At 44.5% G+C, this 15,552-nt stretch overlaps 1 protein-coding gene across 2 annotated transcripts in view; it reads left to right on the top strand.

The window, feature by feature from the left end:
* Positions 1–789, top strand: part of POU4F1 (POU class 4 homeobox 1) — a 2,407-nt gene extending 1,618 nt beyond the window's left edge. Inside the window, exon 3 of one of the 2 annotated variants that reach the window (XM_059377839.1) lies at positions 3–789. In XM_059377839.1, coding sequence (XP_059233822.1) covers positions 3–789 — 787 coding nt within the window. Of the gene's footprint in view, position 1 lies in introns of both variants that reach the window. The other variant, XM_059377838.1, reaches the window with a different exon arrangement.
* Positions 790–15,552: the final 14,763 nt, after the last annotated feature.

Here is a 15,552-nt window from a genome sequence, read left to right as displayed (position 1 = left end):
CAGGCTGGCGGCCCCGGGGGCGGCGGCGGCGGCGGTGGCCCGGGGGGCGGCGGCGGTGGCCCGGGCGGCGGGCTGCTAGGCGGCTCGGCGCACCCGCATCCGCACATGCACGGCCTGGGCCACCTGTCGCACCCGGCGGCGGCGGCCGCCATGAACATGCCGTCGGGTCTGCCGCACCCCGGGCTGGTGGCGGCGGCGGCGCACCACGGCGCGGCGGCTGCGGCGGCGGCGGCGGCGGCGGGGCAGGTGGCGGCGGCCTCAGCGGCTGCGGCCGTGGTGGGCGCGGCGGGCCTGGCGTCCATCTGCGACTCGGACACGGACCCGCGCGAGCTCGAGGCGTTTGCCGAGCGTTTCAAGCAGAGGCGCATCAAGCTGGGCGTGACGCAGGCCGACGTGGGCTCGGCGCTGGCCAACCTCAAGATCCCGGGCGTGGGCTCGCTCAGCCAGAGCACCATCTGCAGGTTCGAGTCGCTCACGCTCTCGCACAACAACATGATCGCGCTCAAGCCCATCCTGCAGGCGTGGCTCGAGGAGGCCGAGGGCGCGCAGCGCGAGAAAATGAACAAGCCCGAGCTCTTCAACGGCGGCGAGAAGAAGCGCAAGCGGACTTCCATCGCAGCGCCGGAGAAGCGCTCCCTCGAGGCCTACTTCGCCGTACAACCCCGGCCCTCCTCCGAGAAGATCGCCGCCATTGCCGAGAAACTGGACCTCAAAAAGAACGTGGTGCGGGTGTGGTTTTGCAACCAGAGACAGAAGCAGAAGCGGATGAAATTCTCCGCCACTTACTGATGGGGAGTGGGAGGTGCAGGGCGGGGCAGAGCGGGGAGCTGAAGGGGGCTTTTCGGGGCCTTTCCCCGAGCCTGTTTTCCTCTAGATTTGGAGTGTCCGTTATCTTGCTTGCATTTGGGGAGTCCCTCCTAGCGCACTCTTCTCTACCCCCCTCTCTGCTCTCCCTGCCCTTTCCCCTCTCCAGAAAAGAGGACTGCGGTGCTGGGTGTGGACGAGGGAGAGCCAGGCAGGAGAGAAAGAGGGAATATTTGGGCGAGCGGGAGTCAAGGGAAAGGAAAGCAGAGATTGGAGGAGGGGTTTTGAGGAGCAGATTGGTTCTGGGGGTTAGGGTGGGGGGAGACTCGGGAAGTCTAGGGAAATGGACTGTTTTTGACCAGAGACACTTGTCAAAATCTCCTGGGGACCAAGGGACTATGTACAAAAACAAACCTACCAACCACCAAAAACCAGACAAATAAAGACAAACTAAAACAAAACAACAAAAAGAAAAAAAAAATGTTTTAGAAACTTAACTCTGGGGAACCAGGTTCTGCAGCTTCATTGCTCCCTAAGGAAGAGAGAAAAAGAGCACCACTATTATTACCACCCACCCCAACCCTACATACATAAACTGAGTTAAAATCCCAAACCAAACAAACCCGAAGGTGAAATTCTGGGTAGCAAAGCTAGTTGTTCTGTGTTTACTGCCCCCCTCCAAGTCTCACTTCCACCCCATCCGTGTCCTCTTTGATTTATTTTATCCATTCCAATGAGACTCCTATAGCTGCTCTCCATTGCCAGAAAGGGGGGGGGGCACAGCAAAGAGAGGGAGGCTATTCAGGAATCCCACATTTTCGGGTGACCTGGCCTATACTCCTGTGGTCTGGTCATGTCTGGTGGGGATGTTTAGGGAGAGAGAGACACACAATCTGAGCTGACTGAAAGGCAGAATTTAGGGTCTCCGAAATAAATATTTTATTCTAAGATAATAAAACAATTTAACAAGGTTTTTCCCCTTCCATTTTTGCTTATATCTAAGATCTAGAAAACAGATTATTTTGAAACCCCCCCCCCCCCCGTGCCCATAGAACCTCCTTGCCCTTTCATTTATTTTTCTGAGTGTGGTTTATTTTAAACTACCTACTGACTTTTCCCCCTATTGATTCAAATACACTGTTGGGGTGGAAGACCCTAGGAAAGGTACTGTGCCCCATTTTCTCTCTAGAACAAGACCCATCTTGCTCTTCTAGGTACCCTTTCTTTCTCTCTTGAAGACCACGAAATCATTCTGGAAATACTGGAAAGTTTCTGCTTTCAGTTGGAGCAGGACTTGGCTGGGACAAAAATCAGCTAAATCCCAGGAGAGAGGAAGACAGGTTTAAAGCCCTCCATTTGTTTCAAAGGGGTCTGCATGTAGGGGGGGAAGCAGAACAACTGTATTTTATTATTATTATTATTATTATTCAAAAGTAATTTATTGCTGGGGATAAATGTTGGGTAGCAAGAACTTTAATTTGCACTATCAGTCTCCCAAATAGAAAATGATGTATAGTATTTCATAGTAATAATCAAGGTACTCTCTGAACTGCTGATGGTTAAAAACAAAGACAAGACAGCTGAAGGTGGTTAGGTAAAATGCCTGCTTGGTGCATAACATACTCTTTTGATCTCTTGTGGAGATGGTTTACCACCATCCTTTAATAAGAAGTAAAAAATTGAAAACAGAACAAATGAGAAAGGGAAAACTCTGCCATTTAACAAGACTGAAATCATGCATGATCTGAAAGGTGCAGAAAGAAACACAATTAGCTCTCACTCTGGTTAGGCATTATTTATTTAATTACGTTGTATATCATTGTTTGCAGCGCAAACATACTATGCATTTGAAACTGAGCACTAAACTGGGCTAGCTTTCTGATAGACCGTTTTGTGGATAGTGTGATTTCACAGTCTACTGCCTGTTTTCACCGAAAACACAACATTCTTGTCATATTCTTGTATTTAGAGGAAGAGAACAAAAGGAAAATTACTGTAAATATTTTCTTTAACGCACACACTCACACAATGGTTACAAAACTGCCAGTGTTAATCCTGAAATGTCTCACGATTGATCTACCTGTCCATGTATGTCTGCTGAGCTTTCTCCTTGGTTATGTCTTTGCTCTAATACCTTTCCTCCTCCCCACTCCTATTAGAACCATTTCTGTGCGCCAAAATACAACAGGGGGATGTGTCCCAGTACGCTTGCAAATAAAACATAACTGAAAGAAGAGCAGTTTTATGATTTGGGTGCATTTTTGTTTATACTGGGCCAAGTCCTGGTAGAGCCGGTCAAAAAATGAGGTTCAACCACAAATACAAGGGAGGATATTGAAAGGGGGATAAAAAGTGAGGAAGGGGTGAGAATGATGTATTTTTCTGCTGAATCAGAATTCACTTTCAGATAACTCATGTCAAAAGCGGTGCTCTGAATAAAATGAATTCTATATTAGTTTCCTGTGTTTATCAATTTTTTTTTTAACTGCAGAAACTCTTAAACCACAGTTCTCACTTCAGAGTGGTGGAAGGTAATAAATAACCAGGCCCCCTTCCCAAATTAAATTGAGGTTCAGGGAAAGAGGCATTTGGAGATTTCTATGTGGTGTTTCTAGCCTATAAACATTTCTTTAAAAAATGTTGTAACTAAATGACTTTGCTTTGGAGGTTAATAAATATAAAAAATCATCCACGGATCTGTCCAGCCACCATGTCAAATGCCTGTGTTCATCTGAAACATTTAGTGTGCCACCTACTGCTCCAGAAAGACCAGAGATACTCTACTTCTTGGTGACCCTGGACTACATCAGATGCCAAATGTACAAAGTTTCTTAATAGCTGGGATTATATCTTCTGACATCATCCCATTTTAGCCAAATCTTTTTAATTTCACCGGCAAATCTGTGAAACAAAACACTTGATGTTCAAAAAAGAATAGTACATTTAAAAAGCTGTGATTTTAAACAGTTGTTAATGTTTAAAAAAGCACTAGAGGTATTTTTAAAAATAGATCTCTTCCATCAAAATTGATTTGTTTTTGTTGTTATTGACTTGAAATGTCATCAAAGTTTTTAATAAAATGCATTTGTAAAAACCAACCAATCAACCAACCGTTATTTCATAGGAAAGTATGACCGGATTTCATTGTTGGAGAACCAGGAATGAACAAATGAAAAGATTTACAAAGGCTTTCCCCCCCCCCCCCAATGTGCTCCAAACGCAAATGTTGCAGGCAAATACATTTGTATTATATAATGATGACCAATGTATGTAATAAGAACTTAAGCATTTGTTTTGTATTAAAAGTCCTTATCAAATAAAAAGACAATATTATGTTAATAAAACATCATGAAAACACATGCTTTGCAGAGTTTCCTATTTTATGCAGTAGGAAACTGTGCAAAACAGAAATGCTTTGCTCTCTGGTGAGTGAATCTGTGTACCGTGGGAAGGAATAAGACTGTTCTAAGACACCTTTGTCAATTTAGAAAGAAACAAGCAAACAAATGTCCTCCTGAAGTGAGAGCAAAGGCTTGTCACTCAGCGGTAGCTGACCTTTCAAAGTTTTCTGGTTGGGAAGAGGAACCACACTTTAAGCACAGTCTGAAACCAGTTGGTGAGTGGAAATACTAAAATGTGTGGCTGCGAACTTTAAAAGAATGATCTTAAAATAAGTTGGTGAGAGTGGGAAAATTGCGCTCCGTTTGTATTTCAGCTTCTCGGGAAATCCAGGCGTTCGTGGAGTAGACAGGGCAAAAGAAAAATAAGCATGAAATGCACCTGTCACGTTGATGCCATTCATTCATTTTAAATTTCAGTTTGCCCCAGTCCTAGCTCAGAGTCCTGCTCCTATAGGTCTGAGAAATGATGCCCTCAAGATACATCAACTAACTAACTTCTGAGTAGATTTTTGTTTAATGCGTTTTCTTAAATTGCTCTCAACTTCGATTACACGTTCATAAATAAACCGTAGCACCCACTGCCGTGATGGTATATTTTCTCCTGATACTAAGGCTAATTCGGTCCTGTTACCACACATAGCCAGGCCAACGGAAGACAGGGCGCCCTAGCTCCTAGGACTCACCTGGCCAGCCCCCGCCCACGGCCCGCAGCCGCGTCGCCCGGGCCTCTCTCTCATCTACCCTGCGTGAAGCATCCCTGCTCCATCTTTCTGGGGGAAGAGCTTTCATAGTCTAGTCCATGAAGTGGGAATTGTTGAGTTCTGACTTTGGCTAAAAAGCAGTGTTCCCCCACTCCATTCGAATTGCCTTGGTGGCCCCCGGGATGGTAAAGGTGATGACCACAATTATTATCTGGTATGGTTCTGTTTATCCGTGTTATTGGCGCCGTAGTCTCAGCCCCACGATGAGAGCCACACAGAGCTCGCGGGCGGTTTCAAAGGAGACCGCAAGCTTAATTGATTTTTTTAAAATAGCAGCCGAATTCTAATTCTCGCGGGGAGCCTCTTTTCCACCTGCGAGATAAGCCTTGTCGCAATAATTACGTTATTTAATATTTGATCAAACCTTCGCGCCGCCACCGCGGCTGGCTGCGCGGGGCCGGCTCGCGCCCTCCGGGGCGGCGAGCGAGCAGCGCTGCCGGAGCCGGGCCGGGAACGTGCGGCGGGGGCGCGCGACCGCCCCGCTCGGGTTGTCTTGCTCTTTGAATAATTCATGGCTGGAGAGTTCTGGAAATTAATAAAATGAATGATAACAAGAAGCTAATTAAAAACTTTCGTAATTGTTGTCAAGTCAACTTGATAGGAGACGGGCAGGCCTCCCTCTCCCCCTCTGCCCGAATCCGGAGGCCCTGGAGGGCTGGGCGCGGGCGGGGAAGGGCCTTGCATGTGGAGTGGACAGGCGCTCCCGGGTCTCAGGGAGTTACTTCGGGGGCCGCCTCGTGGGTCTGCTCCCTCCCCTCCAGCCGCCGCAGTCTGCTGCTCACTCGTCCTCTCGGCTAGACCTCGGACTTCCGAGCGGGTGGATGGGCGGGTGCCGTTTCACACCGCAAGCGGAGATGATTGGGTCACAATTTGCAGCCAGGAGGGACCCGCCCTCCCCCGACCCGAGTAGGGCTCTCCCTCTGCCACCGAAACACCCGCCCACCCGGGGCCGACCGCGCGGGGAATCCCAGCGCCCCAAGCGCGCAAGCCTCCGCCAAGCGACCGCAGGGCGCCGGGTATGCGCCCTTCCACCGCCTGCCGATTGGTCTGAAGGCTTCCAGCCACCCGAGACCGCAGTTTCTCTCAGACAGCGGGACAGCCACCAGCCTTCGGGCCCTGGCTGGGAATTGGTCCGGCCGCCAAACACCCCAACGGATAAGCGGTCCCGGGTCTGGACCCCCGGCGCGCTTGCGCAGCGGAGGCGGGTGGCAGGCGGGGCGCGGACCGCGGGGAGCGCCCGGCGGACGGGGCGCGCACGGAGTGCGCAGGGAGCGCGCGGAGCTCGCACATGCGCGCTGCGAGCTCCCGGTCTCCTCCGAGAGGTGAGTCGGAGTTCCGCAGCTGGTAATTAGGAGCTCTCAGAAGTCTTCCCCTACGGTGTAAGTGCCTTTGAGGGTGTCCTGAGAAAAAAGGGAAGGGACTGGTAACTCACAGAGGTTAAAAATACCCCCCTCCCTATAGTTTGCCTAAGTCGAGCAGGCACCTTAAACACCATGAAACTTTCCAAAACTCGTTTACGTTAAAAAGAAAAAAAAAAAAATTTTTTTTTTTTTTTTTTGTTTTTTGGAAGCAATACGGTATCGGTTTTTGTTTTTTTGTTGTAGTTAAGGTGCACACAACGAAAACCCTATTAAGGATTTGAACTTAGGAGGCAAGGATTTGCACCCACAGTGTTAAGAAGGCTGGCCACTCTGCTTCCGTCCGGGAGAATTCAGTAGAATCCTGGATCGGAAAACGGGGGTGGAAGATCTCGGTCCAAGATAACCTGGCAAAGCACTAGTAGTGAGTCCAGCGCCCGCTCCCGCAAACGCAGGGGGTGGAGAAAGAGCACCCTGTCCCACTCCCCGCCCCAATCCCAAATGCCCTGAGGTCGCAACTCTGATTTACGAAGGCAAGAGTATAGAGAAAGAAGAGGGGAAACTGAGGCAGCTAAAAGAGAGCTTGGACGGAGAAGTGGCAAAAGAAGGGATGGAGGAGGAAAAGAGACTGCCCACCTTGATTAGGCAAAAAGAATTACAAACAAAAGTTTGATAACTCTGACTCCTGGCTTCAGTGCAGCATAATGTACACAAACTTTGGTAGGCATGGATCAGACTAAAACAAAGTGTTGACAATTTCCAGCTGAGGAAATACACTTACACCAGTCTCTCCACACCCTAACCCCCCTCCGCCCCTGCCAAGTGTTGACAATAAACATTTAATGAAGGCAGGGACCTGGCTGTCTCCAGTCAGTGTCAGAATACTTTAAGCAGACCATTAGCACGGCTTCTTCCACTTCAAACATCGCGCGCTACACTCTTAACATTATATTTAAAAAAAACAAAAACAAAAACAAAGTGTGAGACAAATAATATGTTTATACGGATATCTTAAGTGGTCTGTCGTAGTTCTGATACCCCCTGTACTTATTAGCAGAAACTAACTCATTGTAGATTACTCGCGCTTAAAAAATGTTAAATACAGTTAATGCAATATTAATCGCCCTTTGGTGATATAAAATGCAATATTTTCAGACAGCTATCGAGCTTTTCTAGAGGAAGAGCTGATGAAAAGAGTCACAGCTGAATAGTGGAGAGAAAAAGCCCGGTATTTATTGCTTTTGTTTGGCTTTTGGCTACAGAGACAGGAACCTTCTAATGGGGTAAGGACATTTATTTTATCTGCAATCTATTGCTGCGAGAGCAGGGGCGGCAGATGGGGCTGGTGCGATATTCGCAGTGTAATTTAGACCAAATCCTAATAACTAATAATGATTTATGTTAATTTTGATCATTTATGCGACTTTACAAAAGCGTTGTCATGAAAGAAAGAGAAAGAGCAGCAGAATGTTCTGGGGGCTCTAAGGCTGAGACCGGAGCTCAACTACCCTGCTTAAAATATGTTTTGTGAGTTAGCAATGGAAAAATACTTTTAAAAGCATTTTAAAAGCAGGTAGGAGCTATTTAACTTGGGCAGAGAGTTAATCTCCCTGGGGCTTGCATTTTTTCTGAAAATGCACCCAAGTTGAGAGGAAATGAGATGCTTTTGAGCGAGAGACTCTTTCATCCTAGTTTTAAAGAAGATATGTTTCAATTGTTTCATTTGCTTATATTCAACTAAGCGGTCGCGTGTGTGCTTGCTTGCGTGTGTGTGTGTGCGCGCGTGTGTAGTGGAGTCAGGTGTGTGCGAGGCATGAGTGCGCGCCGGGGTCTTCCCTCCAAAGTGGAAGCTGAGCCTGGTGTTTGAGATCAGCCTAAGCGCCCGGGAGCAAGCAGTTGCACACCGCCGCCACGCCTTATGCAAAACTTTTATTCCTGGCTGCTTAAACAAGTTGCTGTATCTTAATCTTCACTTCCCTTCCTGATATTTGTTTGCCTAGAATCAACTTTTGAGAAGCTCTGCCGTCTCTACCTCCTGTCTTTCACCTCCCCCAAGGGATCTCAGGGCTTTTAAACTTAAAAGTGCTTCCCCTCTCCTCATCCCCCTGGTAACGTGGCACGGGTTCAGAACCCCAGGGGCTGCCAACGGGACGTAGTTGTGCCCAGGAACAGGAGATTTTTGGCTGCCACGCAGTGCACTGCAGAGGGTCGGAGCGATTTTGAAAGGGAGGGTGCGCCTTGCTCGTGGCAATTTACTTTTTCGGTTACCTTTAGCGCGTTTCAACGCCTTCAGGCTATAGTTTGAAAGTAAAACAGCATCAAAGCACCTCCTTATTAGCTCTGTATTTGAGAAATCCGAAGATGAAACTACCTAAAAGGTTTAATAGGGCGGAACAGCATTTATTTGCCAAGCAAACAGCCAGAGTACAGTTCAAAAGGGGTACAGTGGTTTATCAGCAGGAGGCTGGAATAAGAACGTTGGGTAAAGCGAATTTCAAGCTTCAGTTATGCTGTTAAACCGTTAAAGTGAATGAAATAAGCTTCAAGTGGGATGTCTTCTTTGATTTTGAATATCATCTCCCTCACAAAGTACATATATAGATATACACGTACATACATATATGTGTGTGTGTGGTATATATATATATATCCTAGAGGCTTTCCCCACCTTCAGAGTTATAGAATTATTGTCAAGAATTATTATTGCTTGTTTGTAAACTTTCAGGTTTTGTAGATCAAGAATAGTTAGCTTTCTAGAGATTTGATCTGCAAATGTATCTAAAACATGATCACATCTTTTACAGTTAAAATATTCATGCTTTTCTTCCTCTTTTTCATATTTCAAAGCTGTTGATGTAAAAATATATTTAATTTCTTCTACTAGGGAAAAACATCAGGCTACATGATTCCGAGAACTTTATTTCTTCAAGGATTAGGCTGTCTTTTATTTTTGCTTTTGAATCATCTCCAGCAGTACCTGTGCTGTTATTGCATTGTCAGTATTTTCAGTAGAAAGAGGACTTTAAACAAAATAAATCCTTAAACAAAATAAATCCAGGCAGGTGATGCTGCCTGTTTACTGATAATACTCAAGAGCTGGTGTGTGCTTGTGAGCTTGAAGCTGCGCCTCCACGTGCATCTCCATATACAAACAGACGTAGGCACAATTTTTACTGTTGTTGTTGAATGTAACTGAGTCTCATTTCTAAACTTTATTCTAGTTCTGTCCCAATGTTTCAGCACCAGACACAACGCTTAAAATTGAAGAGTGGTGCATTATTGAAACTCTCTATCAAACAGCTCTGGGGTGCAGCCTTTCTGAAAACGCCGGCTCTGGATGAGGTCTGACTGTCTGACTGCACATAAGCCCCTAATATGTTAATGGCCGTAGGGGATGCCTAAGGTACTATCTCAAGCTGCTTCGCACACCATATGTCAGGCCGTTAGCCACATGGATCTATTAATCAAAAGAGCTGGAGAGGGAGGAGAGGGTCTTCGAAAGGGGGAGAATGAGAGCAATGGGGGAGGGGAGGAGACTGAAGAGAAAGCATTTTAAACCCCCATCATTTCTCATTTCTTTTATAAAAAAATGAACAAAAATAGCTAAAGAAGACTCAGCCAATGCAGATTTTCTTTCTGTCAAGTTAAAGACTGTTCAAAAATCTCTATTAGAAGAATTGGGAGAGTATCTTATGCTATTAAAATACAAGGACATTTTACCTGAAGGATCTTGTTAAGGGTTCCTTTATTGCAAAACTTTTATAAGTAGGACTTGATACAAAAAATGTTGTTTTGTGACATAGGTTGTTTTGTAGATGAGCTTTATTAAAAGCAGAGGAGGAGGGGGAATGGGGCAAATGTGCATTTAGGGGATGTAACGGGGCCTGGAGGGAGGCACCGAGAGGATTTGTAATGAATATATAATGTATTAATATTTTATCTACATGTACAGTAGCGTTTTCATCACCTTTAGTTCTTCGGATAGCAAATAAAACGTCTGTACATTTTTATCCCTTCCTTTAGGCTGGCTTTATGATACATGAAACTGCAGAGTTTACTGGGTACAAAAAGTATTTAATTGCTTTAGGAGGACAGGAAATGAGAAAGCATTTAAATCTCCCATCTTTCTCATTTCTGCTTTGTTTAGAAGTATCTCTTGCCCTTGATTGTTAAAAAAAATTTTGGTTAGATAAATAGTTTAGAAAGTTTGTATAACCTTAGAAGTAACTATGTACTCAGCATGGAGATAGTGTAAATGAATAACTCTGGTATAAATGAGTAAGATGGTATCAATTAATAAGGCATCAGGTCTATAAGAAAAAAACTTACGTTCTTTCTTGAAATGGTGAATATATTTTGTCATGTGTCATAAATTTAACACATTACAAAAGTACTGATTTTAAAATGTCAGAAAAAGAGCAATGAGAAGAAAACATATAATCATTAAATTTAAAAGTTGCATTTTTTTGTGTGTGATGCTACCTGGGGATACAGAAAATATAAAATCAAATGTCAATTAAGATATGATTGTTGTTTATTGGTAGCCAATGGTGATGAACCATATGAGGACTTGATTTCTGGATTATTAATTTTAAATTTCAAAATCTATAATTAATGATAAAATTTAAGAAAGAATATACTTGAAGATGATTTTTAATGTCATGGTTAGTAGGCATGATTTACAGTATTAATTTATGGGATAATGGAATGACTGAAAAGTTTACTGATCTTAGTTTTTAAATATATATATGCAAATAATTGACTACTTATATGTATTTGAGAGCACAGATTATACAGCCATATCACAAAACCTTTGTCATTAACATAGATTCACAGTACTCTATTATATTGGACTTGCAAAAGAGAGAGCAGGATACCCTTATTTGTCTAAAAAATACATTGAAGAAGATAACTGTGAAATTGTGCTCGGTGAAAAACAGAAACTCTATAAATGACATCTGTTATATCATTTATAGAATATAAATGGAGTATTTTATGCTGTATATTAGATATGATATATTAAATATTCTTTATTTTTACAAAAGCACCTATCTGTGTTTATACAGAAGTAAGACTCTCAGAAGGAAAGGTTAACATTGGCAGGTACCAAAACACCAGCACATTAGCTTATTTGGTTCAGCTAGAAAATCATCAGTAAGTCGTTTAGAAAAAAAAAAAAAAAAGCATTGAAAAATGGAGAATTGTATTGTAGAGAACTGCAGTGAATGTGTAAATATGAGAGGCTCTGAAGCACTGAATTTCATCCAGGAGATGATGAATACATAAAAACAAGATCATCCTGAATCTCAAGAGTAGCTGGGTAGAGAGAAACACTTATTATCTTTAAATTTTGGTGACTTCCACACTAGTCTTCATTTCTTTCCCTGTAGTTAAAAGGTAACCCATATATCTGTCGCTTTGGGTTTCCAAAGACTCGTAACTTAATTCCTTCAGGCTATTCATCAGCACAGTAATTAAACTAGCAAATGGATGTAAATAAAGTGAAATTGGTTTCATGACAGATGAGGCGAAGAGGCCTCTGACATGAAACAAGGCAGGACAATAATGATTTCGGCAGCATCGGGCTATGGAAGGAACCCCAGCTGGATTTATTAGGTGCTGCAAGTGATTTGCTGGAAGCGGGCAAGACAAGAGCACTCTTTAATTTGACAGGAATTTTGCATCCTAAGGAGCATATTGAAATATAAATCCAGAAACAAGTTCAGGCAAACTGTAAACAGATGTGTTATTGGACTAAAGGTACTACTCAATATTAAAAAAGGAAGAAGCATAGAGAAATAGTAGAAAGGCTTCAAATGCACAACTCATTACTTAATCCTGGGGAGTGGCAAATAATTCTGAAACTTTTTTTTCCTTTTACTTATGAGTTTTATTGCTATTTCAGGGTTAGCAATTTTGCATTTTCAAGTTTATTTATTTGTGAAAACAACTAATACAACAGATGATTTTAAAAACCAGCATGATGAAAACATCTGTGGAAATTATGGGTATGTGCATATGTGGGAGGAGAATATGACAAACTGGGAGAGAAGCCTGGATGGCAACTTATTTAACAGAGTACAGTTATTACTACATTTAAATAAAATCTGAGATAAAGATCTGGTACCAGTTTATTGCCTCTAGCAGTCTGTGCCTGGATACCCAGAAAGCAAATTTCTAGCTATAGAGAGAAATTGTGTCAAGCCTTTGATCAAATGAAGCCTTGAAATCAAATGTGGATTTATCCTCACAAAATAAGCAGTTCCATAGACTAGGGGGAGCCAAGTATAGCCGAAAATTGATGAATATGAGAAAAAGAAGGTGGAAGGAATGAGTTCTTGGCTAGCTCAAGAAGACTTAAATGGAAATTAAGTCACCAATTCCACAGCAATAGGGAAGTCCCACACAGAATAAATAAAAAAATTTCACACTAGGAGCAGATTAGCCCCTTTCTCTATGAAAAAATAAGAAGTGCCCTCTCCACAAGATTCACGCAGGATTTTCAGCACCATGGCCAACAACCACCCCTCCCCCCCCACCGGCAGCGTGGCAGCGGGTGGGGGAGGGTCGGGGGTTGCAGCAGTGGGTTGGAGCTGGAGCGTAGCCACTGACCCCTGAAAGGTGAAATCTAAATACTCATGGAAGTCTACGGAGGTTTTAATTATTTAGCAGTGGATTCAGGTCCACGAGTGGGGTACTAACATGGCCCAAGTCCCTCAAATCTGTTAGCAGTATTTTAAGAGAAAGGGTAGAAAGGGTAGGAGAGTAGGTTATCAAAATTCTTAATGAAAATCAGATCTTTAGAAAACAAAACTCAGCACCCACTGCATGCTCCCTCCCTTCTAATTGTGGGTGACTTTCAAGCCACGGAAGAATTGATAATGAAACTCAATTGGCTTTCTCTCTAAGCCTGTTCTTTGTTGTTGTTGTTGTTTTTAACAGAAAATATGCCTAATTATTTTGAACTTATTTTCCAATCACAAGGCATAGGCAAGTCCTTTAATTAGAATACAGTCAGGATAGGGGAGCATATGGAGGAGAATGTCAAGAAGAGGGTGCCAGGGGCAGATCCTCAGAAATCTGTATTCATTTCTGGCTCTTATTTGTTCAGTAATCTCTACCATCATAACTAAATCTTGAAGCACTGATGTAGTTCGAGTTGTTGTTGACTTAACGTCAAAATTCAATCACTGGGGGTTTTGCATCAGCCGGGCTACTTATTTGTCTAATAAATCCGTCATTTTGTAAGAAAAATATTTGAGCAGCCGTACTTGACCTCTTGGTATCCACAAGTCACATTTATTTCTCCCAGTTTACAAATGCAAAATCGAGATGATCATCTAATGCCTGGAGGAACTGTGTTGATTTCTGATTGGATTTTAGATGGAAATGTCTATTTTAAATACCTTGTGATTAAATTGTACATATAATAGAATCCATGCATTTTAAGCTGATTCCTGCTTGGAAACTTAACAACCTGCATTGGTAGTCACACATACCGATGCCAAAAAACCAAAATCCAAAACTCACCCCAAACCCCACAAAATATGAAACCCACCTTTTCCAAACACCTAACATTCAGCCTCAATTGTAAGACTTTATTAAAACCAGAGTATCATCTTTTTTATCTTAAAATAGTTATTTTATAGATGGAGCCCGCCCTCTCTCCCCCCAAAATGTTCTAATTCCTGGAGGGTAGGGCTACATCATCTCAATCCCAGGGACAAGGCACACAGGGGAATTAATGGCTGTGCCTTCAGTCTCAGGGTTGAAGCTGGGTGTTGTGTCTACTGCCAAACTCAAGTCCAAGGAAATCCATATTTCCATTTCTTGAGTATTCCTAGTTAAGGAACATAATGTGTTGTGTTCGAATTTTATTCTCCAGTATACACTGTGTTTGGAGATTGCCTGAAAATATTTGTCCCATGCCTTTCGTACTCCTTCTCCTTCCAGCACCACCCAGTGCAGAGACCTCTTCACAACTCAAGATTCTTTCTGAAATATTTGAGTAAGGCACAAGGGTCCATTAGATACTTTCTCTGTGTAATGTTGGGGAGAAGGAGACACCACCGGAACCCCATCTGTTGTGCCGGACTAGAAAGAGACATCTTCGGAAGTCCGGCTGGAGAAATGGTTTTGCCAGTTGGTGATGAGATCGGGCTGAGAACTCCGAAACCTGGAACAACAGAACGCTTGCATTTATCCACGTGGCGTGTCCTACGGTTGGAGTCCCGCCTACTTGACAGGGAGGCTGTGGTGTAGACCAGCTGCACCTTGCTTGGCTGAGGGAGGAGTCCGGCCTCGCAACCCAGTCAAGTTTTGGACCCCTTTTGCTTTTTCTTTCTTGCGGGAGGGCGTGTGTCTGTATGTGTGGATGTATACTTTTCAATTAGTGGGGGATGAGTAGAGAAAGTATTGCCCAAACTTGTTTTCATCTGAAGCCATCGCGGTGGTTTGACCCCATCTGTTAGAGTTCAGGCTGATGGTGGCCAGTTTAGGGGGAAAAGTCCCTTAGCTCCCTCTGCTTCCACGTCTCGCTCTTCGCCAGGTTTCCTCCCTTGGAGCCCCGCGTCGGTTCCACCTGAGTGTGGTGTTCGTGCATTTCCGCCTCCTGCTCAGTGGACTCTCAGACTTTGGAGACTTCAGCTTCTCTGTCGTGGGGGGGAGAGGGGTGCTCTTCTCCAACATCTCGAACCCCATCCCAGTGCGGGGCTCTGGAGCCGCTTTCCACGCAGTGGCGGGCTGCCGGGTGGCTTGCGGCGCTCCAGGATAGGACCACCCTCGCAAAGGAGCTAGCTGGGCGGCGCGCCCGGGTCGGGTGTCCGGGGCGCGCTCCGGCATTGGCTTGGTTCGCCCGGAGAGCTGGAGGGGTCGCTAGTGAGCAGCGAGCTCCGCGCGCCGCGAGGTCCGCCAGCGGAGTTGACTCGGGGCCTCAACTTGCTGGGAGCGTGCACTCCCGAAGCTCAGCTGGCGCCTGTTCCTGGCCAGTCCCTACGGGAGGCTGCGGGGATCAGGAAGCTCTGCCCGTCGTATTTATTTCTGAGCCTTTCTCATACACATTTCACTTCCATTTCCAAGCCCCCCTCGCCCCCACCTCCATCTGATTAGTTCATTTCCCCGCATAGGATCTTAAGGCGCTTAACACACCCAGAGAAGGACCAACAAAACAAAACAAAACAAAACAAAACAAAACAAAACAAAACAGAACTACCTTTAACTCTAGGCCCA

This window comes from Mustela nigripes, chromosome 15, assembly GCF_022355385.1.
Source record: "Mustela nigripes isolate SB6536 chromosome 15, MUSNIG.SB6536, whole genome shotgun sequence".
Lineage (NCBI taxonomy): Eukaryota > Metazoa > Chordata > Mammalia > Carnivora > Mustelidae > Mustela > Mustela nigripes.
This window is presented reverse-complemented; position numbering and strand designations above follow the sequence as displayed.